This window comes from Mesocricetus auratus, unplaced genomic scaffold (assembly GCF_017639785.1).
Source record: "Mesocricetus auratus isolate SY011 unplaced genomic scaffold, BCM_Maur_2.0 Super-Scaffold_100676, whole genome shotgun sequence".
Taxonomy (NCBI): Eukaryota; Metazoa; Chordata; class Mammalia; order Rodentia; family Cricetidae; genus Mesocricetus; species Mesocricetus auratus.
This window is the reverse complement of record NW_024429266.1, coordinates 6,359,187-6,383,257: the sequence shown is the minus strand read 5'-3', so window position 1 is coordinate 6,383,257 and position 24,071 is coordinate 6,359,187. Positions and strand designations below refer to the sequence as shown.

The window sequence follows — 24,071 nt, the reverse complement described above, 5'->3', positions numbered from 1 at the left end:
GACCCTTTAATACAGTTACTCATGTTTTAGTGGCCCCCAACAACAATATTATTTTTGTTGCTATTGTTATGAATTGTATTATAAGTATCTGATATTCAGGATATCTGCTATGCGACCCCTGTGAAACAATTGTTCATTGTAAACTGGTCGCAACCGCAGGTTGGAAATGGCTGCTTTAGAGGGACAACCCAAGACGGTAAAACATTAGCACAAGTTCAGTTTACAGAAAAAGTATTATTGCCTTGCCATAGCCTTGTTTCTTTGTCCTCTCATTTTGAGACAGCTTTTGGATCCCTAGCTTTCTATGAAAAATGACTTTGTTACGTTAAAGACAAAGTAATAGTTATGACTGTATCCACCTGTGAAAGTTTGTCTTCACTTTATATAGTCAAGTAACTGGCTCGTAGCAGGATATAGTCTCTTTTTCCTCTCTAGCATTGTTCAGGAGAAAGTGAGTTAAATGTGTCACAGGCTAGAGTCTCAGGAGGTTTGGACAAAAGAGAAGGTTAGATGTTCATAAGAGTCTGATGTTACTCAGCTGGACATCTGAGTTCCCCTGAGTACCAGAGTCATGCCTTATACCTAATGTAAGCAAGGGGATGAAGGAAGGGGAGGAGGAGCGAGAGGAGGGGAAACCCACAGCTAGAAATACCTCTTCAAGTTAAACGTTAAAATAAGGTTCTTTATGTCTCTCTCTGGTGGACTAGGGCACTAAAGACCCATTGACATATGTTATAAGTGTAACTATAAAACACATTTTAAGGCCAGGCGTTGGTGGCGCATGCCTTTAATCCCAGCACTCAGGAGGCAGAGGCAGGTGGATCTCTGTGAGTTCGAGGCCAGCCTGGTCTACATAAAGAGTTCCAGGACAGCCTCCAAAACAATACAGAGAAACCCTGTCTTGAAAAACCAAAAAATAAAAAAAGATACATTTTAATGTTTAAGGATCTGTAAAGGGTATTGAATAGTTATTTGGGTTTTTTTGTTCATTTGTTTGCTGACTGAAGCCTCCATATTGTGAGTATCTACATCATTCATTTGAAAAGCACCCCGGACTGCCTGGAGACTACATGTTCTACTAAAATATCCTATAGCCAGAGTTTCCATGCCTACTAATTAGAAAATATTCTGCCTCTGAAGAAAATTGTCTAACTGTAGTAATAGTGGTCTTCAGTCATATCCCTTGTAAGGAACCATTTATGAACAAAGATCTTGGGATTGAGGAGATGAATCTGCCAGTAAAGTTCTTTGTCTTGCAAATGTGAGTTCTGAAAAGCCAGGTTTGGGCTAGTGATGATCTCTTATAACACTGGTGCTGGGGACTTGGAGACAAATGGACCCCCTGAGGCTCATTGGTCTTCTAGCTTGGTCAATCTGGGGAGGCCAGAGGACACCCTCGGTTTGCTTCTTAAGGAACAGTACTCAGAATGAACAACCATAGATTTCTCTGTGTGATCAACTTTTGGTCCATGTAATGCCTAAATCGTTTGTAAGTGTAATTGTCTAGGAGGAAGAGCCTCGTGGGAAGGGATGCACACTGTTGGTGATGTCTAGGCAGGTGTCTTTCATCTGGACTCGTATACTACTCCTTCTGCTTTCTGGCTGTCAGGACAGGGAGCTGTTCTGATATCCTCTTCACAGCATGACAGATTAAAGCCTCTGATCTCAGACAATGGGTATCTTTTCTTGAGTTGTTTTGGTGAGGTGTTTGTTATATCAATGATGAAACTGGCTAACACAAATAAATGGAAATTGATACCAAAGCAGTGGACGTGTCGCTGAGTCTCCAGGCAGTGGGACTCAGAAGCCTTTGGGAGATGTGACTGCCATGCACATGGAAGAGCTTAGGATGCTGTGAGTGGTGACACTGGCAAGAGCCCAGAAGACCAGGACTCAGCAGGGAAGCTAACTGGAAAGGCCAGGTTCAGGACGTGGGCTTGAGACCATTCATGTTACATTCTGGCAAAGAGGTTCCTTCAATTTTTGCCCATGCCCTAAAACTCTGGATGGCTGAGTTTACAGGTGATCGACTAATTACTCGGGAGTTTATAGGCAGTACACTGCTGCTGTGGCACAGTTATTGCTGGCTGCTTTTATCCAGGTTGACAATGAGAATTGTGAAGAGAACTGGTGATGGGGAAGTCCTGTGTATATGTCAATAAAGAACTGTTGGCCAATAGGGAAGCAAGATAGGTGGAACTAGGAGTCTAGGAGGATTCTGGGAAATGTAGTAAACTGAGCTATCACCATGTGATCCCCGGAAAAGAGAACACACATCTGGCATTCTCAAAAAGATAAGTCCTTATAAAAATATATATTGGGGGTGTGGTAGGTAGGGAGAAAAATATATATATATATATATATTGATGATTATGGGTCAATAATTAAGTCAGAGCTAGACAATGAGAAACAACAGCAAACGGCCAACAGCTTATAATTAATATAGTGTCCTGCGTGTTATTTGGGGGTTCACACAGCTCAGCAGGGCACAGGCGGTTGGCGGGGGGGGGGAAACTACACGTTACAAACTGGAGACAGTGTTCTGGGAGTAGCCAACCACTTCCTAATTATACTTTAGAACCACTTCACAGAGGGAATGCCTGCCTGATATAATAATCCTAGGCTGTAGCTAGGATACCACAGGCTCTGTGAAGGGCGTCTACTCCTGGTATTTTACAAATGGCGGTGTCGTCAACCTGCTTTCTGTAAGTGTTCATGCTTATGCCCGTAGGCTTGTGCTACTCTCGGCCTTAATCAGAGAAGCCTGTTTGGCAGCAGGACACAGTCAAATGAGAGGCTTGTGACCTATCAGAGTGCCTACCGTGAGGACTGCTAGGGGCTCAGTCCTACATGGAGCATCCACAGCACTTATTGTGAGGCCCCAGGGAACCCTGGGGAAGAGGAGGCAGACATAATGCAAGAGCACGGAATGGGGAGGATGAATATGGGGCACTGTCCTGTGGGCATGGCAGGGTCACTGCAGTGGTGGCACACAGCAGCGGTGTCCACTCGTGTGAGACCTGCCCATGAGATAAAGAGGTGAGAGTGGGCGTGAGAAGACTTATGACTAAGGAGATGATTGGCGGGAGGGGAGAGGGAATGAGAGAGAGTACAGTCATCAGAGTACACTGTATATAAATCGACAGTTATGTATTTCCTTGAAATCTGATTAAAACAATTAGAGTGTAACCAGTATGCTGTGCCTCTAGAGCAAGTATGGAAATAGTAAATGGAAGATGGTGCCAAGCCTCTGCTAGTCATTCCATATATAGTGTGGCAAGAAAAGAATAAATAAATAAAATTGGGATTTCGCTCTGCCATTGACCCCAACTACCAAGCCAAGGAATCACTGTCTCACCGAGACTCGGGACTAGATTTGAGGGCCATGAGAGGCTGGGCTTATCCTGAGGGCAGAATGGCCCAGCCTTCCTCAGGCTGAACTCTGGGGAGTGACTTCCGAGTCCTCCTCCCATCCAGAGGGCTGAGCAGCTCTCTGTTACTTATGTCTTTGTTCCTGAACTTGTCCACCACCCTATCACTTCTTTAGGGCATTTTAAAAGTGTTTCTTTGGAAATTACATCAGTTTTGTTCTTATTCCTACCCTCTTTGACCTGGCCTAACAGAGACAGCTTTGGCTCACCACTTTAGGTTATTACTACCAGGGTTAGGTTGAAAAATGGCAAGGATGGAAAGGTGATCATCAGGTTGTAACTAAGAGGCTATTTATTTGTTCAGGGACCCCTGTCTCTGCTCTGCTTCCAGTGGCCTAAACTCTATGCTTCTATTACCAAGATGACCTGCTTCACCATGGGATGCAAATCAATGGCACAAATGGCCCCAATCTTTCCTTCCTTAAATTATTAATCAGTCAATGACCAGAAATCCCCATTTTTCTATTTTCAAAAATCATTCAGGCAAAGTTCAAGATGTCTTTCTGAAGACATATCCACTCCTAAAATAGCTTTTGGCTGCATACAGATTTTGAGTCTTCAGGCCTTTCCTGTCTTGGGATCTCTGTTTTGCAGTAAATTCAATAATCCCTGGTTTTCTTGGCGATTTCCATTTCTCTTGTCCTTTGGCTTTCCAGACTCATCCTCAGAGTTCCCATGCACAGACTTCAGAACAGTGGGAAGAGTGATGAGGTGTGCAGGCTGGACACTATAAATTAATGATTTTCACATGGCATGCTTCCCTCAGAGCACTGCTAGGGTAAATTTCAGAGATGCAACTGTTGACTCAAAGAGTGTGCATACTGTGTTTGGGGTACATATTGACAGACTGTCTTCAGCTTTCAGAAAATGTTTGACTCCAGCAGAATTCTACCCAAAGAGTGCGCTACAGTGTTTGGTCCTCGGGTTCTTATTAATAGAAGGAATTATCTTCTATTGTCTTTCCTCTGTGCAGCCACAGAGGAAATTCCTTTTGTAATTCTTACAAATAATTAGAAAGATACTAAATTTGGTCATGATATACTGATGTGTATTTTTAAAACTGATATGTAAAAATAATTTAAGACTGTAAATTCTCAATTCACAAATTTTATGCAATATACTATTAACTCCCACACTGCAATTAGGAAGTTACCACATGTTTCTTTGTCTTATCTCTGTAGTCTTGTGCTTGTTGAAATAAATGGGATTAGTCCAGTATGCAACAATAGACTGTTATATATTGAATTGGTTTTATGTCAAATTTCATAAAATATTTTGTTACTACTTATTGTGTGCATATGTATGTGTATTTTGTATATTGGAGTGGTAGATGCTACAGAAAATGTGTGTAGAGGACAACTGATAGGAATAAGTTCTCTCCTTGCATCACAAGTAAGTGAAATCTAGTAAATGAAATCTAATTCTGGGTTTGAGGTTTGAAGGCAAGGGTCTTCACTTGCTTGACTATCTTGCTGGCTGACCCCCTTAACTGCTATTCTAAAAGTCAAGATCGTGTAGTAGACTCAACACTCACTGTCTGTCCATCTTCTTTATGGTTTACTTAAGTAATTTCTTAAAGTAACGTCAACTTTTTCTGTGAGACTGTTGTCATTTTCTGTGGTGGGGTGTAGGTGATAATCTACCTTTGAATGTTTACATAGTAGAGATTATATGTCAAATGTCTAGATGTGACTCATATCTTGTAGTACTGATATTCTTTTTATTTCCCTTCTCTTCTGAGGTTTTTATATACTCTTCTTTTCATGATGAAAAATATGCGACAAGCTTAACTACTTTTTTCTGATGATGCTGGTGTGTTTGTGTGTGTATGTGGTGTGTGTGTGTGTGTCTGTGTTGTGTATGTGTGAGAGAGAGTATGTGTGTGTGGTGTATATGAGTGTGTGTGAGTGTAGAGAGAGAGAGAGAGAGAGAGAGAGAGAGAGATTCTTATGTTTCTTTCTTCATCCTTAATATTCTAGAATGAAGAGACCACATCTTGGTATTAATTATATTTGTTTCATGAGAATATGGTAAATATACTTTAGCAGAATTTTTTGCCTTGCTCTCATCACTAAGTCCTGATTTATAGACTTGGTTTTTCTTTGCTGTTCTCATCCTGTGTGTCAGTATAGTCCCTTCCTGGTCTTGAGAAGCACAACAGAAAGGGACAATTTTAGAAGGACCTCAAGAGTGTTGCAATAATGCAGTCATTTCTTAAAAGTTATCACATATTTTCTTTTGTTCTGGTGAAAGGGTTTTCCAATTATAACACTTGATTAAAAATGCTGTGAGGATTGAGAAAAAATAAAACTCTACCTTATTTGGTTGTGCATGCACGAGTGTGTGTGTGTATGTGTGTGTGTGTGTGTGTGTGTGTGTGTGTGTGTGTTCCTTCATGTTGGGTGATTAATAAGTAGAGAACAGAAACCCTAAGTAAACAGAAAATAGAAAAACAGTATGTAAAAAAAACAAAATAGGAAAGTATGATAAAAAGTTAATAGGTGATAATTTAGGTCTGTGTGGGTATCACAAGGCTCCCTGGGAAGATAGTAGTTAAGCTGAGAATTACGTGACAACATAGTCAGTTAACCCCACATCTTTTAATCCCTATAGTTTGAGGAAAAAAAACTCATAAAATTAAATCAATGTAAAGTCTAACTCTGGGGTGTATTTGTGAAAGGTAATAAGCTACTGCATAAGCCTAATTATATTTCTGTGGGCAGGAAGTTAATACTAATTCATAAATATCCATTGTTGGAGGAATTAGACGACATGCTTAGCTTGAAGCATCCTGGGGAGACAATGGGTACTATGCTGGTCCTTTTCTGTTAGATACTGTAGCCATGGTAATTCAACCTGACCTTTGACTTGTTTCACCCTCTAATAACTCCCTTCATTTTTTATTCTTTTTAAAACAATTATGGAAACACTTGTAAGCTTATTATTTTTCCCCTCTAATGAACAAAATCAACAGATGAATGGTTTTTATACAGAGAACTTTTATCTGGCCCTCACACTTCTGAGGTCTGTTAGCCTTTGTGTGCATTGGCAATGTCCCAACACAGTTACACCAAGTCAGTCTCCAGATAGCTTCCAACAGTGCTGTTTACCAGGAAAAAGGTAGCTTGTGACAAAATAAAGACTTGGACTAAATAAATATGATACATATAATATATATATATGTGTGTGTTATATGCATGGTATATATGACCTGTATTATATAATTTATATATTTTTATATAAAAAATTTCAATAATACCAGTCAAATTTGGCAATCGAGTTATAATATGAAGTTTTCCATAATATAATAAACCCATTTATTTTGTCCTAATTGGTGGCATGATAGAGAGTTTATTTTTCTCACCTGAGAGTAAAAGATAGGAGACAGTGAATATTTCTGCATTTGACCCACACCTGTTTTTGCATTTAGGGCTCATGTGTCTTTAACTTAGGCTGGCTCTTTAAGGGGCTAGAGAGTTGGATCAGTGGTTAAGAGTATTTGTGACTCTTCTAAAGGGCACAGGTTCAGTTCCAAACATCCAAGTAGGGCGGCTCATGGGGGTGGATACCCTCTTCTGGTTCCCCCTCCCACACACACAATTTTAATGAATGACCATTTGATGAATTCTGTTTTCTTTATTGTATATTGTTTAAGGTGAATTAAATGTATTTTCCCCTCCATTACTTAGTGAGACAAGACTCTTGAGATATGAACTATCTCACCCACTTTAGGACATAGAAGATCTCCTTAGGCAGAGTTTTCCCATGCCAGTAGCCACTTCAAAAATAACCACAAGAGAGTCTTATTGTTAATTATAAATGCTCAGCTGGTTACTCAGTCTTATTGCAAAGTAGCTCTTAGAACTTATATTAACCCATTTTTTAATCTACATATTGCCATGTGACTCATAGCCTAAGTGTCCTACAACATGTCTTGTTTCCTATGTATCTCCTAGTGACCACTCTGACTCTGTGCTTCATTCTTCCAGCAATTCTTAGTTTGACTGTCCTGCCTATACTTCCTGCCTGGCTACCAGGTGATAAGATTTTTAATAACAATGAGAGCTTCACATTGTCACAGTGTGCAGGATTATTTCACAGCATTTCCTCATTTCATTTAAGAAAAAGAAGTAATCTGAACATAGTAAAACTATATATAACAATAACAGTGATCAAGCAAGAATTATAGTTACAATATCCAGTATATTTGTATCTGGCAAATTTAGAGAAAATACCCTACTGTGCATCTTTTCTTTGTGACTCTAAAGTTTTATACCGAATTACTTCGTGTCATAACTAAGGAAAAGTTTAACTATGACTATCCAGTCTTCAACTCTGTCAAAGACTCCAGAAGATTGAAAAGTTATGACATGTAACTGCCTGCATAGTCATTCTAGGTTCTTCTGTGACTTTGAGCATCTGTGTCTGGCCCACAAGCCTAGTATATCTGATAGACTATTTTGAGATGCAGGGAATTTTGAAGGACTGTCCTACTTTTTCTTGGCAAAATTTGACAGTTGCCTTCTTTTGCATCCTGTTGGTTCAGTTTAAATAATATATTGTCAGAAATTTAGGCAAAGGCAGTTTATTTGCCCAAATGACTAGCTTTTGCCATAAAATAAACAAACTCCATATGGAATTTCTTCGATACCCATCATGTTCTCTGAGCAATGTGTCTCATGGTCATGAAAAGTCTTAGATTATTAAATATATTAAATGCCATATTCTGTAGGTCTTTGAAGTGTTTGAAGACCATCTATCTAAATATATCAAAAACCCAACTTTTAGGGATGTGGGCATTATTTCCTGGACTATTTCCTGTTGTTTGGGGGCATTGGCATTTTGGGGGAAACTTGAGAAATTCAGAATAATTATTAAGTTTTGGAAGTCTCGGCTGACATACATTGTGCGCCTGGATCATCTCAGCCAGCAGCCTTGAAGTTGTTCTAGATATAGAACTCTAATATGCAACAGAGGCATTCTGAAAGGGTTGATAATCTGGGGTATCTGTTTCCATTGGTGACTCTTCTTGTTCTGAAAATATACAAATTTTTAGAGGTAACATAAATATCTGTATTATTACATGTATAGACTGTGTATTATATACAAATCAACCAAAGATGATTTTATTTTGTGTTCGAGCAGGTAAATTATACATCACATGTCTTGTAGTTCTTTTAGATTTATTATTTTTATGTTTGTAGTCAGGACTTTCAAGGAGTCTTTTGCATCAAACCTGATCGTTTTTAACTTTGAATGAATCCACAGATTTTTCTGTGGAAATAAAAGAACCTCTTTCCTAAAGTAACATTTCTTTTGATTTCCATTCTTAAACAAGGGTCACTTTGAAAGCACATTCTCCATTCTAGAATGTCTTTAAAGAATTCAACAATACAGTTTTACAGTTCATGACTCATGTATCTAAAATAGATTAAAGAGACTCATCAGCTTCCTTTGACTTGAAATGTCTTCATTTAGTTAATGAGACATAGCCTAAACAAATTTTTCTTTTAATACTTTTGGAACCAACAAATACCAACTTGAATCAGAAAGGGTAGATTGTAGCATATGATGAAGTACACATTATAGAAGCTTAATATTTATGCCTGAGGGATGATTCAGTCTGTAACATGATTGCTGTGCAAGCCTGAAGATCTAAGTTAGATTTCTAGAAACCATGTAAAAAGTATGTTCATATAATTAAAGCACTGAGGAGGTGAAGAAAGAGGATTCCTGGAGCTATGTTGCTACCTAGACTTGTTCAATCATTGAAACAAAGCTTCTGGGAAACTATCTCAAAAAAGGTAGGGAACACTGGAGGGAAGATATCAGACATCAATCTCTAGTTTACATATGCCCTCCACATGCATTCACACACATGCATTCACACACACACACACACAGACACACACACACACACACACACACACACACACACTATATCATTAATAAAACTCAAGCTGTAACTCAAGCTATGTGAGCAGGGGTTTAATTCGGTTCATTTGTTGCGACTCTGTTTCTCTGTACAAATGACCACATAGGAGCCTTAAGACAGCAGGTGAGGTCTAGCATAGTGTTTGGAGTTTAGATTGAACAAAGACATGGTTGTGTAGCTACATGTTGAGGGCTTGATTGGTCATCATTTGGACTTTGGGTCAACTGTGAAATCGGCCCTTGACAAAACTGCTTTCTTCCCTGAATTCAGAAGAATAGCATCTACCATTTTTTCACTACTCTGCTTCCAGCATAGGGGAGCTGAATTTAGTTACGTAAAAATAAAACTAGGTAGGATTTGAAGGACAAAGGGGGTGGTTTCAAAGTCAAACATTATAATGTTTACTAAGATACATGTCAAAACTTGAGGATTGCTGCCAGTCTGAGGCCAGCTTGGGCCATGTAATTCTAGGCTAGTCAGGAAAGCAGAGTGAGACCCCATGAAAACAAAACAAAGGGAAGCAAACAAAAATGTCCAAAGTAACTTTCACCTATTACTGAAAGTCCACGAGAGGAATGAGCTTTGGATAATGAAGGGTGTGTTCTGGCTTTGCGTAATGAAGGTATTTCCTCAATGAAGACTGGAAAGTCATCAAGACATCTAAGAAGATAAGTTGCACAGGAGACCAGAGGGTGGGCCAGCATCACTTGAAGGCTCACGGGAACTTTGTCCTCAACTTTCTTGCCCTTGGTTTGCCACCACTCTCATACCTGGATGTCCTGAGATACAGCTTCCTCCCTGGGGGGAAGCTGACTGTGTGCCCAACAGGCAGTGATTGCATACTAGGGAATGATGGGGCAGCAAGGAATAAGACAGGGGAGGGAAGCAGAGATGCCTTTCATGGAATTTATATTCTGCATAGAGAAGGGTGACGAATGATGAGGAAAGAAATCAAACAAGGCCTGAACCAGTGGATGAGGATAAGAATAGTCAACGAAGAAAAGGGAGTAAAGGGGCTGGGTTGATGGCTTCATGGCTGTAAGACTTTCCCTGGGAGTCACAAGGAACTGAGTCGAGATGCTCAGAGCTCAAGGAAGGCGAGGCATGGTAACATCAGGGTTCCCACTGGTAGGATTGAGGCAAAGATAAGAGAACCCCCAGGACGCTCCAGGACCCTGCTTGAAACAAGATGTAGGGACAGACACATCATGCTGTCCACTGGCTTCCACGTTTACACCTTAGCACAAATTCACATACACAAAAGTATTAAAAAATAAAATGAAAGACACAGAAAGAGAAGGAAAGGCCAGACAGGGAAGGAATAGGAATGAAGGAAAAGGGGGAGGCAGGGAGGGAAGGAAGGGAAGGAGAGGAGAGGAGAGAAACTTATAAGGGTTGTAGGGGTCCAGTCTAGAAATTTCAGGCTTTGATAGGGTAGTGTGCTAGCTAGGTTGTTGTTCTTTTCTTTTTTATTTTATTTTCTTGAGAGGGTCAGGCAAATATCAAGACAGACCCCTAATAACTTGGTTAATAACTAGACCTGGGCCAGCAACCACCCCAACGATGATAACCAAATAAATACAAAGCCTGGGGTTTGTCCACACTTGCCCAAGAATGGAAAAGCTATATAGCCTTGGCCCACCCCTGCTAGCCATAACCAATTAGAAATGTACTAATATGACTGACACTAATATGAACTTACCTTCAAGACAGGTTACAACTTTTAAGAAGAAATAAATCCTTTCTTCATGAAGTTGCTGTTGTTCAATGGAAAAGTAGCTAATACAGGTAGAGTTAAGAATGTCTTTGCTAAATGAATATGTGAAGAAATACCCAAAAAGTAGCTGGATGGCACAGGAATGCCCCAACTAGGAGGGAGCTTCAGGGCAGGCCAGCTGTCTTGTGAACACTTCTGTGATTATTTTTTGAATTTGTGTGTCTTTTGCTTGGAGTGTCAACTTACCTTTGTCTCTAGACACCCCTTATCAGTAAAGGGGGATGCAATTTCTTAGAGAAATAGCTGACTTTAAAACTAAGGCAGGAAAATAAAAGCAAACAGATCTGGAGAACTGTCTTATGATGCTATAACCTAGAATCGATTGGGGAATGTCAGTATGACACAAAATTCAGGGCCTCTGCTATCCAAGCATCAACCCACATAGACATGGGATTGTGTATTGAAGTCAGGGAGATGGCAAGTATGATGTAAGGTTTGATAACTTAGTGTGATCCTATTCCAAAATATAAAGTAGGAAGAGAACTGGAAACACAGCTAAGTGCTAAATTACTTGTCTACTCTGTATTTTACCCTGGGTTCAGTCTGCAGCACCACCAGTACTGCACTGAGAATGTGGTGGTTTGAATAAAATCAGTCCCTGCAGACTCCTGTATTTGAATACTTTATCAGGGAGTGGCACTATTTGAGAAGGGTTAGAACAATAATGAGGTGTGGTCTTGTTGGAGTAGGTGTGGTCTTGTTGGAGAAGGTGTGGTCTTGTTGGAGTAAGTGCGGTCTTGTTGGAGTAGGTGCAGTCTTGTTGGAGGAAATGTATGTTTCCCACCCTCACCTCACCTCCCCCACTGGCTTGTGGATCAGGATGTAACTCTTGGCTACTATTCCTGCATCATGCTTATCAGTATGCTCCCGACCTTCATGGTAACAGATCAACCCTCTGAAGCTGTAAGCAAGCCCTCAATTAAATGCTTTATTAAAACAAGAGTTGCTGTGGTCGTGGTCTCTTCACAGCAATAGAACAGTGACTAAGTCAGAGGGTAATGCATTGTACCTGACTAAGAACAGATTCAAAATTTTATGAAGATGGAAATGAACTTATATCCTGATGAGTTTGAGGATACTCCAAGTATCTACTCACTGAATGTTTGTTTATTGTAGCAGGGAAGCTGAGGAGAAAGTTTACGAGTGAAAAAGTGAGGACCAATTCCATTAGTACTGATCCAACAGAAATGAGAAATGGAGAAGCAGCCAATTTTCATAGTGTGGCCAATTTGAACCTCATGAATGGATCAAGGAATTTGTCCTGCTTGAAGAAAGCCCAAGACCACAGTAGTAGAACACAGCTATGATTATGGACTGGGTTCACATCCTCCAAGGGATATTTTAGGGAATTTATCAACCCCCTCCAAAACAAAACACAAGAAAACACACTTTGAAGATAATATTCTAGAGATGTGTCTACCATTTTTCTTATTTTAATGGTTATATTTTGCTTTTGTTGTAACAAATGCATGCTACATGATCCAGGGGACATGGACCATTGTGTCACATAATTAATTTCAAAATGATCAGGAAAAAATTCACATTTTGCCAATTTTCTTGCAATTTTCAGCATACTTTGCATTTTTATAGTGTAGCATGAGAGACAGACTGCTAATTAAGCTGAATCACCAAGGAAGAAACACTAGAGAGCAGAGAAGTGGAGAACGCCATAGAGGAAAGCGTCTGCTATGAGGACAGCAGGGAGACAGAAGTGTTTTCAGAGTGGGTTTCAAGAATGATGTCCCCATTTCTCCTCTTTGACCCTAAACACACTGTTCCAGTTTACCACCCTGCAATTACTGCCTTTCATGGATGTGTTTCTGCATGCCTGTTTCCACTGCAGGAAGAGAATGTCCGGAAGAATCCAGCAGTGGCTTGAATCCCCTTGGTACATCACAGTTATCAACTCACAGTGAGCTTAGTAAATATTCAGGCAGAACCACTTTCAAGTCAGCCATTGGTTTGTGACTGTCCAGAGCTTCACAAGGCAACTGGAACTGTACACACATGCAGAAGCGTTACCCTCTACGGGAAGACTTACCTGTGGTCAGAGTCTTCCCTTGGTAGCGTTACAGGGCATAGACTCAGTGGGTGGGTCCAGTGAGTTCAATGGGTGTTACTTCCACATGTTAACTAGACTTTAGTGACAGATTAAAGTTGACTGTTTCAGACTGGCTCTGGGACCACTAGGATATCTGAGAAGGTACCTTGAATGGGCTCTGTTACTGTTGCTTTCACTTCTCTGTGATTAATTTTTATTTTCTTTACCATGGCTGCAAAGATATAAAGAATGAAAGCACATGCCATTTATAGAACAATGCCTGTTTTATATAAACGGTATCATCAATGTTACCTGCTTTTATAATGCTGAAGTAGTTAACAAAGGATTTTCCATGGAATAGTATCTGATGTATATGTTCTTACAAATATTTATATGGAAACAATTTGATCACATCGCAGCATCGCAGAGACACTACAGAGTTCAGGAGCCAGTGAGATTCCTTTGTCCATTATCTGGAGGTGAGCTGATGGGGAAAGTTAGAGATAAAATCCAATAAAATGAGTTAGAAAAAACTCACTTAGGTTTAAAATGGCAAGCGGTTAGGTTGGGATTCCATGTGCTCTCAGAGTGGGAGATGTAACATGAGATATTTTAAAAATAACTTCATGGGGTTTTGGGGACAAATTGTCTTATGCTTAAGAAATACAGGAAGTATTGTGGAATCTTTTATGTAAGTCTGTGTTTTTTTTCACTTAGAAATAGATGTATCTATTTTAGGACAATTTCTATTTCAGAAAGCCTCAGACTGTTTTTTTTTTCTCCATCCAGTTGTTTTTAATTCTGGTTCATGCCACGGTAGCTTTCTTTCCGATTGAATTCCTTAACACTCAAAATGGCGTTCAGTGTATTTGTATAATCCATTATCTTCTGAAGGTGAATTTGAATTTAGGCTGTGTTGCCAAACACTTCGTGTTGAATCCATTTAAACGATGCTACTCTAGGGCTAGAGAGATGACTCGGTGGTTAAGAGCACTTGTTCCTCTCGCAGAGGACCTGAGTGAAGTTCCCAGCATCCAAGTGGTGGCTCGCAATCAACTGTAACTCCAGTTCCGGGGGATCTGCCTCTCTGTTCTAACCTCAAGGGGACAAGGCACACAAGTGACTCACAGGCATGCAGAAAGGCAGCGTTCACTTCCATACAATAAAATAAATCTTTTGCAAACATTCTTAAGATGGTTTGACTTTTGGAGGAGACCTGGTTGAGTTAAGGTAAGTGGCCTTCTTGAGAGGCTTTCGATTTTTTTCTAAATAAAAGCCCAAATACATGTGTAGCTGGAGTTTCCTGTCCTGTCCTGGTCCCACTGCCGTGTAGCCCCAAATAAATACACAGAGACTTATTAATTATAAACTGTATGGCTGATGGCTCAGGCTTCTTATTGACTAGCTCTCTCTTATTTATTAACCCATTTCTATTAAATTATGTGTTGCTACGAGGCTGTGGCTTACCCGTAATCTGGCATGTTACTCCTATGGCTGCATGGCATCTCCCTGGTGGCTTCTCTCTGCCTTCCTCTCCCCAGAATCTTTATCTAGTAGCCCCACCTATACATACTGCCTGGGTACTGGGCAGTCAGTGTTTTATTCAGCAACCAGTGAGAGAAACATATATACAGAAGGACACCCCCATCATACATGCAGTATGCTCACACATGAACCCTCTTAGGCACCTTTCCATAGGGTTTCTTTCAAAAGGCTGTGCGCCATTGACCACAATAAAACTAGGTGTTTCAGTTCAAAACTGTTGTCCTTTATAGTGATTCAAACATCATGTAACTAATAGGTTAAAAGTGTTCTGTTATCACACATAGCCTCTTGAAAGAGGAGTAGTGTGGATGGCATTTCTTGGCTATCTGTGTTCTATTCTACATGGATTTATTGTATTTTCCCTTTAGTAATTGCTCAGTAATATATGAATTTGTTTTTTAAAAATTTGTACATGTGTTCATGTGCATGTTGGTATGTCTATATGTTCAGTGTTATGGAACAGAATCTTTGTTTAACTATGTAAATATGTGTTGTATTTGTTTATGCTGCATTTGTTTAACTTTGTAAAGATGTGCTGCTGTTTCACCTTGCCTACCTAAGGCATATTATTGGTCTAATCATGAGCTGAACAGCCAATAGCTAGTCAGAGGAGAGGTAGGTGGGGCTGGTGGGCAGAGAGTAAAGGGGAGCCAGCCATCCAGCAAGCCAGACACACAGACAGACATCGAGGAAGCCTTACGCATGTGAGTGTTCCGTAGATGTATCCAATGACGATGGGCTCCACAACTCTACAGTATGATTGATTAGTTGTGGCTTTCTGTAAAGGCCTCTGTCTACAGCAAAGAGAAGTTTCCTTGATGCAGGGTGAGGATAACACTTATTCCCTTGAGGAGGGAGTGGGGGGAGTAAGGACAAGTAGATGATGTCATTAAAGATTATGCTGGTTTAATAAAGTTGTGGTTGTAGGTTCTCTTCCAAGATCCATGCCTTCACTAGTCCTAGGTAGCTGACTAGTTTTTAAGTACTAGGCATGGTGTGTCCTTCTTGTTGTTTGTCCAGTCAGAGAGTTGTGGTTACTGGCAGGGTATACGTGGCACTGTTACACCCTTATGATTATTCTACCATGCTGGCCATTGTTGTGGTTCATAATCATTGTAGGTGGATATTGCTAGCCATTTCCCTCCTTTGGAAGCTTGCATGGAACATTCTGGAACCATAGAAGTAGCCCCCAGGAAGGAGATATTCAGGTCAGATTTCGCTTCGCTCCTCTAGGTACCAGGTCCAAAGTGCATGGTGTCTTCCGTAATAAAGACTTACCTTCCACTTACAGGAAAAAGCCAAGGGTAACAGAAACAATAGCCTATAATGTTTTGGAGTCTCTTGGATAATCTAACCAACAATTGACTCAGAAGAAGGCTTCTCATAACTGCAGTGTTGTATTTTTTTGGTAGATAATCTGTGGCTGTTGAGCATTGTTAGCCTAGAGGTAAAAAAAACATCCTTTAAACTATACATTTGCATATAAACTTAAATGTATTATAGGGGTTTTAAGAGTTATACCACATAGTCAGTCAGGCTGGCCTTCACCTTGTGACAATCCGTCTGCCTTAGCATTACCAATGCTAGGATTTCAGGTGATTATCAGTATGCCCTTCCTTTTGTGTCATTTGAAATATATTCTTCACTAATCAGGCATCAGGACATGAGGAAAGTGCCTAGGATTTATTACTGTTTTCATGTATGCTCTCTTTCACTCAAATGGATGAGTCCAGTCTCTGGCGGGGGCACACCGTTGAGCAGCTGAGTGGTTAAAATGGAATAAGGAACTCCACTGGAATAACGGCTTGAGAGTGACTCTCACTTATTTTCATGTGCTGTGGACTCCTCAAGGGGGCTTGGTTTAAAGCCCTCTGCAAATGTTGCTGTATTTGCCAATTTACTCATTCGCTGAACATCAACTAGCATGTGCAGTCTGCTCTCATCAGCCTAGGCCAGACACTGAGAGCTACAGGAGGTTTGCTTTGTAGGTTTTCTCTTCACAAATCAGAAATCCCATCATATACATTCCCATTCCCTTCAATAACTGGCAATGGGAAGAACTGGGATGAGCTATTACAGAAAGGCCACCATTGTCTTCACAACGCTGCTGCAAGGGTGCCCTAGATCAGAATTGTAAAATAGTTTGGACAATCTTGTAACATAAAACACGGTTCAGAAAACCAAAGATTTAATCTTATTTATAGAAAGATGGTTGGCCGGGAGGGGTTGGTGTGGGGAGAGCAGCTTAGGGTCATCATGAATCATTTTTAAAGTGCCAGGCAAGTGAAGACATCTTCTGGAATTCACTCTGACTGACACTGAATTCTTCTACTAAGCAAATATGTGATGAGTAGATAAAAAAAGAAAGAAATGGAGGTCCTGAGCACCGAGGACAGATAGAATACAGAAAATCTAAAGCAGGCTTCCTATCTGGCTCAAAATAAAGGTACCCTTAAACTTGTAAAAGACAACATTTTTATTTGAATGATATGACAGAGCTGTCACAGGAGTGCTACCTGCTATAAAGAAAGCGCAAGAATTATCACCTTTATTAGAGCAGTGGCACTAGGCTCCAGCCATACATTTCTAACTTCTGTCCCTCTGCAGAGACAATTTTCTTTTCTTAAATAAACTGTCATGCTCCTGTTAATATATTGTTGACTCTCTCAAGTCCTGAGAATACTGCTGATATAAAACATGTATATGTTAGATTGGTAATAGTATCTTTAGTGTAACTGACGAGAACAAATGTGTTTCCCTCATGGCTGTGCTAATGTGATAAAGGAAAATTGGCTGTTCATCAGTTTTTGGGCTGGGTAAAGACAGTAGAGATGGAACCACGTTCTTTTTTATGCATTAATACCACCGGGAACTTTTCGCTAGTTATATTTCATGTGGCCTGCATGTTGTGCAAAGATGCTGTAAAACATGAGATAATGCTACAAATAACAAACTGGAAGAGCCTGTATCTTTCATAATGATAACAGTCAAACACCAAATAATAGTAGCAGGCAGAGAAAAATGGGATGCAAAGAAAATAAAAAAAAGATGTGTCCCTCCTATTCAGTAGAGAGAAATAGACACAGGCTCATGAGGAACTTTAGGTGAATTTCAGCTTTGTTTAAAATGGAGTTTCATAAAATCCTGGGTCAGTCTATTTCAGAAAGAACACATTAAAATTAAAGAAGTTGGCTAGAAGAATAGCAATGCTGTCTAACTACTTTTTTGTGAAGGAAATCCATATTACCAAGCAGTTATGTCATGGACCCTGGATTCTTGAGTTTGGTTTTTGAGTGGAGGACTCTGGAAAAAGATTCCTAAGGCAAGGATTCACATAACAATGTAAAAGGTTTTACAAACTTTTCTTCATTGTTGCAAATCCCTTTTAATAGATATATTGTTGAAAAATTTTGGGTTGGAAAACTGGTTGGGGAGGGGGAGTTTTTAGGGAAGGAATGAGGTGGGCTTGATCAAAACACATTATGTGGGTGTATGCAATTTTTAACACTAGTAAATAGAAAGATAATGCATATCTATACATTACAAACAGCTTTAGACCCATGCCAGGCTTACAGCAATTTGAGCCTGGTAAAGACATTGTCTTTGTGCTCTGATCTCACATGTACAATATTCATTGTACTCTTGACTGTTGAAGTCCTACACCAGATCAGTGCGTTAACATGTTCATCAATGAACCTACAGTGATCCTAATTCTAACTTCGTTATCTTTCATACTCCATACTAGAACAGCATTCCCACGGTCACACCTTAGTAAAGTGTCAACATCAGCCTTGAGTTGCATAACAGTAAGTGTCCATCTTCTTACTCTCCCTTTCAGCCCATCCCTTCTCTCAGGCCTGTCTCGAGTTGCATAACAGTAAGTGTCCATCTTCTTACTCTCCCTTTCAGCCCATCCCTTCTCTCAGGCCTGTCTCGAGTTGCATAACAGTAAGTGTCCATCTTCTTCCTCTCCCTTTCAGCCCATCCCTTCTCTCAGGCCTGTCTCTTTCCACATGAGTTGGGTTAATGGTTTGAATGCCTTTTACAGTCAGAAACTCTTCAACACGAAGACTATTTTTAAACGCTATCATTGGTGGCTAATCAACTGCCTATTCTGAATTAGTATGTAATTATCAAAAATTGTGTATATCACAACCTTTGAGGTATTGGCTACAAATGGTGACAGGTTGGTGATTCAGATATCATATCATACAGTACATCCATTTTTTATGCTGTAACCCAGAGGTCATCAAATTGTTACCATCTGCCTGATCACCTGGCTTTGTGATTGTTAAACTGGCACCCAGTAGGACTTACTTGTTTATGGACGATCAAAGTCTACTTTGTTAGTGCTGCATTAAAGTTGATGGCTTATAATGGACTATTTCACCACCACACCAAATTATTTAACTTACAGTATTCTCCAGATATGTATTGGAGAACTTGTTTCTACTGTGATGTAGGTAGCTATTAGATTGTTTGACCAATTTAGGATATGACTGACAAATTTTTATGTTATTTTATTATGGGAAAGTATATCTAAAAATTTATCAACTGGACTCCAGTACCTAAGGAAATGAGTGTTTGTGGCAAGGCACTTTGCAATAGAAACTTGGGTAATACTCACATGTACTTCTTGGGTATATTTGGGTTGGAATATCTTTCCCCTTATGTATTAATTTATTTTCAAGTGTGGCTGTGATGGTATTAGCATTTAAAACATATTGCAGGGTAAAAATTTAGTGTGCATAGTGTTGTTCCATGAGTACCCTGGAATATGTCATCACAGCATGAAAGTTTCCCTGTATAGACTCATATCTGCATCTATACCATGCAAAGATATGGTTTTGCTATTAAAATAAATTACTTCTGATATTTCCACATGAAGGAAGTTGAGAAGAGTAAAGTGACTTAAAGAAAGACAGAAAGGCTGCTGATATACTATTGGTACCAAGTAAAATTTCACGTGCTTGATGGTGCTGATAATTCTTACAGGTACATCAGACAGAAATCAGCTTCTGCCAGGATGGTTTGGATGAGAACAATGTAGCATTCGATACAAGGACTCTAAGTGGTTCAATTACAGACTCTGCCTCCAGCACCATACAAGTAGGATACAGCTCAAATGGTAAGACTTTTGTCTTTAAAATTCTATTTAGTTTTGGCCAATTGCAGGTCCTGGTTTGAAAAAGCAAAGATGTCTTAATAATAATATGTTTAGATACATTCATTTCCCATGGACGCTGTACCAGTGCCTGGTTGTTTAGGGAAATGGGGATTTAATCTTACATCCTTTGGTGCCATCTGTCTGGGATCAGAGACTCAGTACTGTGGCTCCTTCTAGAGGGGGCAGCTCTCCACACCCCTGTCCTGCTTACAGCTGCCAGGCTTACCCAGTCCACTTTGCCCTAACCTGGTCTCCTCTATGTAGTTTCCCTTTATTTCCTTATAAGTATGGTTGCCATCAGATTCAAGATCCATCTTATTCAGGTTTAAGCTCTGCCTCAAGATCATTCTACCCACAACAATCTTTCTCCTAAGAAGGCCACAGTTGCAGACTCCATATGAGCACATTTACCGAGGGGAACTTTAGAACCAACAAATCTGTTCTTATCTCTTTGAAAAACAAGATCTGGCTGTACAGCACAGTCAGGAAGTCACCCACCTACCACATGGTAAAGGAACCTGAGCATGGATACCCAACACCCACATTAAAAAAAATCTATACATGGTGTCCTGAGTCTTGAATCCCCAACCCAGTATAACAGGTAAGTATAGTTTACTGGCCAGCCACTCTGGCTGACTATATGGGCTCCAAGATCTTGAGAGACCCTGCCTCAAAAAATGAGTAGGAGAGTTATTGAGGAAGCATCAGATATCAATCACCCTTTGGCATTCATATACAAGCATACATAATGTAAATCTACTCCCCAGCTCCATATAAATATACAATAAAAGAACAATATGTATTCTTTTTTGACTCACTGAGTTTTAATGAGGGTGTCATTACATGAGAGCTATGGCATATTTTCCAAAAACCGAGGCATACTAGCAACATGTACTATATCAGATCTCTGCTATTTCTCTTCCCACATTTATCAGAACATGTAGATTACAAGATGGTTCACACTATAAACTGAGAACAGCAGAAATAAAAATAAAAATGGTCTTGAAATACCCAACATCATTGCCTTCAAAACACTTGAACTTTAAACTGGAAAATTATATAGTTCATGCTTATTATTAGAAAACCCAAACGACAGGGTATTCTGTAAACTAGGAAGTGTGCTACACATTTCCATCTCCTCCGAGACATAATTGAACTTTTCATATTCTCTTAGATTTTTTAAAATCCATACAGTGAGGTTTATGGTTACAAATATAATTTTTCCCCAAAAGGAAATTCTAACACATATACTTTCATAAAGTTCTCTCAAAATAGATCCTTCCCCTCTAAATGTTTAAGATCTACATTTTGTGTCAGTTCACCACACTTCTTCATTTATGGGGTCTAAGTCACATGCTGTGCAGCTGTAACACACTTCTTAAACAAGGTCCTGTAATAAATTTTTATATAATTTCTGTTTCCATATTATCAGGAAGATATTGGAAGGAAAATAATATGTAAGTACGTTTATCAATATCCGGATTTTCCTCTGGTATGTGTGTATGAATGCATATACATATATTATATACACAGGCATATATTTGAATAATTATCTGACTATATTGTTCCTTGATAATCTGTACTCTGGTGCTAATCTACCTAGAGGCAAACTGGATCTCACTACTTCCTGAGCAGGTAAAGCTACTAATACCTCAAGGCTACACCAATTTTAAGATGATGATATCTTATAGAACCATTATAAGGTTCAGTGAGGCAATACAATATTCAGTATTAGTATTACTCACTCTCAAGTATCCTGCACGTAGTAGATACATAGTACTAGTAATTAATTGTCAAATGAGCAAATGCAGTTCAAAGCACCATGTGTAGCATATACTGAATTATGTCGGTAAATGAAGCTATTGTTAAGATTGCTACAATTATTTCTTCAGATAAATCCATGGGAGTTGAAGGGCTGGGTTGAAATATATGGCTGCTTTATATGAAAGTTGCTCTAATGCATAACAATAGAAAGTTGTGAAAATTTGCAACCTTACTGAAAAGGTAGTGTTTCTCTAAACACCTGTGCATTTTCATGTGTGTGTGTGTGTATGTGTGTGCATGCGTGTGTGTTTCATACTCCTAAGGATGCTAAGTTAGAAGAACTCTTGGGTGTTGGTATAAAGTGAGTCAGCCTTTCCTGAGGTTGACTGGCTTTTCATACACTCCTTGATTGTTTTCATTTCATTTGTGGATTCCTTATTTATATTATGTGTCCATACTTCATGTGATTCCTACGTATTTGTAAAGTTCATTAATGTTCCCAAGAATATTATGCTGAATGCTTTCTCCATTTATTTTAGATAACCAGCTAACTTGTTTTAAGCATGGAACTATTCCTTGAATATTTTTATTCAGGTCCAAACATGCATACAAGATAGAATCTAAGTATTAGGGGTATAACTTGATGATGTATTTGTCTGAAGATTTATTTTTATAATTTAAAACATGTGGGTGGGGTGGTTATGTGTACTTGAGTGCATGTGCTCACAGAGGCCAAAAGAGGGCATCATATTCCTAGAAGTTGGGGTTAATGGGTGATTGTAGGCAGTAGACTATGGGAACTGAACTCGGGTCCTCTGGAAGAGCCCAAGAAGCACCCTAAACCAATGAATATCTCTCCAGGCTCAGTTAGTGAGTTTTAATAATTGTATATACCTGTGTAGCTCTCCTGTGAAAATGTATATAGAATATTTCCATTGTCACAAAGATCCTCCCTTGGCAAATAACACTATGGTTTTGTGCTCTGTTTGGATGCCTGCACAGAATAGTTCAGGAGAGACTCCGGCCACTATTGATGCCCATGTATGTTCCTAAAGAATTATGCAGATATGCAGTCAGTGCTCTTAATATCCTGTCACTCAAACTGTCTCTGTCAGATTTAGTCATATGTATGTAGTAGCATTGACAGCTTCAGAAAACACTTCTAAATAGCTTTCTCAAGAGAATATTACAATTAGTAACACCGAGTATTGTGACACACATGTATCCTCACCAACACCATTGCATGGATACTGCCAAATGGCCTGTGGTGTGTTTTCTGATGATTAGTGACGTGGAGAGCTTTCTGTGTACCTGTTTGCCATGTAAATATGCTTTTCTATGAAGTACATACTCAGGATGGATTTTGGAGGCCAATTTTTGATTGGATGCTTTGTCTTTTTCTTATTAATTTGTAGAAATTCTTTACTATTTTGTGTTTACCAGATACATGATTACCAGGCAATATTTGCCAAGTTAAGTATATAGTTTCATTATCTTCAATGGTAATCTTTGACAAACAACACTACCCCATTTTATCAAAATCTAATTGACAGATCATCACTTCATACTTGTTATGTTTGTGTTTTATTAATGTATCATGACATACTTCGATGTCATCAAGATGTATTCTCTTATATTTAATTCTAAAACTTTCATTATTCTACATCTTTAACTTGGGTCTGTGTTCTATCTAGGATAGGTGTATAGATGCAATGTAATAGAGTGTCCAAGCTTCATCTTGTCCTGCCTAAACAATTAAAGTAGAATTCTTTTTTTAACCATTTGATCATCTTTACCACTCTATAATAGCACCTTCATAATTAGCAAACATTCTGCATGTGTTAACATAGATTGGCTTCTGAATTCTGTCATCTGTTCCCATGACGCATGTACACCTGGGTCAAAATGTGTAGTCTCAGTTATTATGGCTTGAATTTTTGTGTCTCTTTGGGTAAGTTTCCCAGATTTCATTTTCTTTAATTATTGTATTGTCATTCATTTGAACATTAACAGTTGCTTTTCACTTTTTGCTTAAACTTCACTGGAATCAAAATCATTAAGTTCGGGGTTGGAGATATGGCTCACGCTTATGGGTGCTTACTTCTCTTCCCAAGGATGCAGATTTGATCTCAGCACCCAAAATAGGTGACTCACAACCACCTGTATCTACAACTCCAGGAGATCATACATCCTCCTCTGCCTTCTGCAAGCACCCACTCATGTGCGACTTATGCCTGCACACATGTGAATTATACCCCCACACACATGACTTATACACATGCCTTACCCCCCACACACACACAGCTTACACCCGCCATACACACATGACTTACATCATCCCACACACACATTACTTCCACAGACACGGCTTACATCCACCCACACATGATTTACACCCACACATGTGACTT

At 39.4% G+C, this 24,071-nt stretch overlaps 1 protein-coding gene across 1 annotated transcript in view; it reads left to right on the top strand.

Annotated features, from left to right (window-relative positions):
* Positions 1–24,071, top strand: part of Ush2a (usherin) — a 644,634-nt gene that overhangs the window by 35,092 nt on the left and 585,471 nt on the right. Inside the window, 1 exon segment of the mRNA XM_040738771.1 lies at positions 19,725–19,887. Coding sequence (XP_040594705.1) covers positions 19,725–19,887 — 163 coding nt within the window.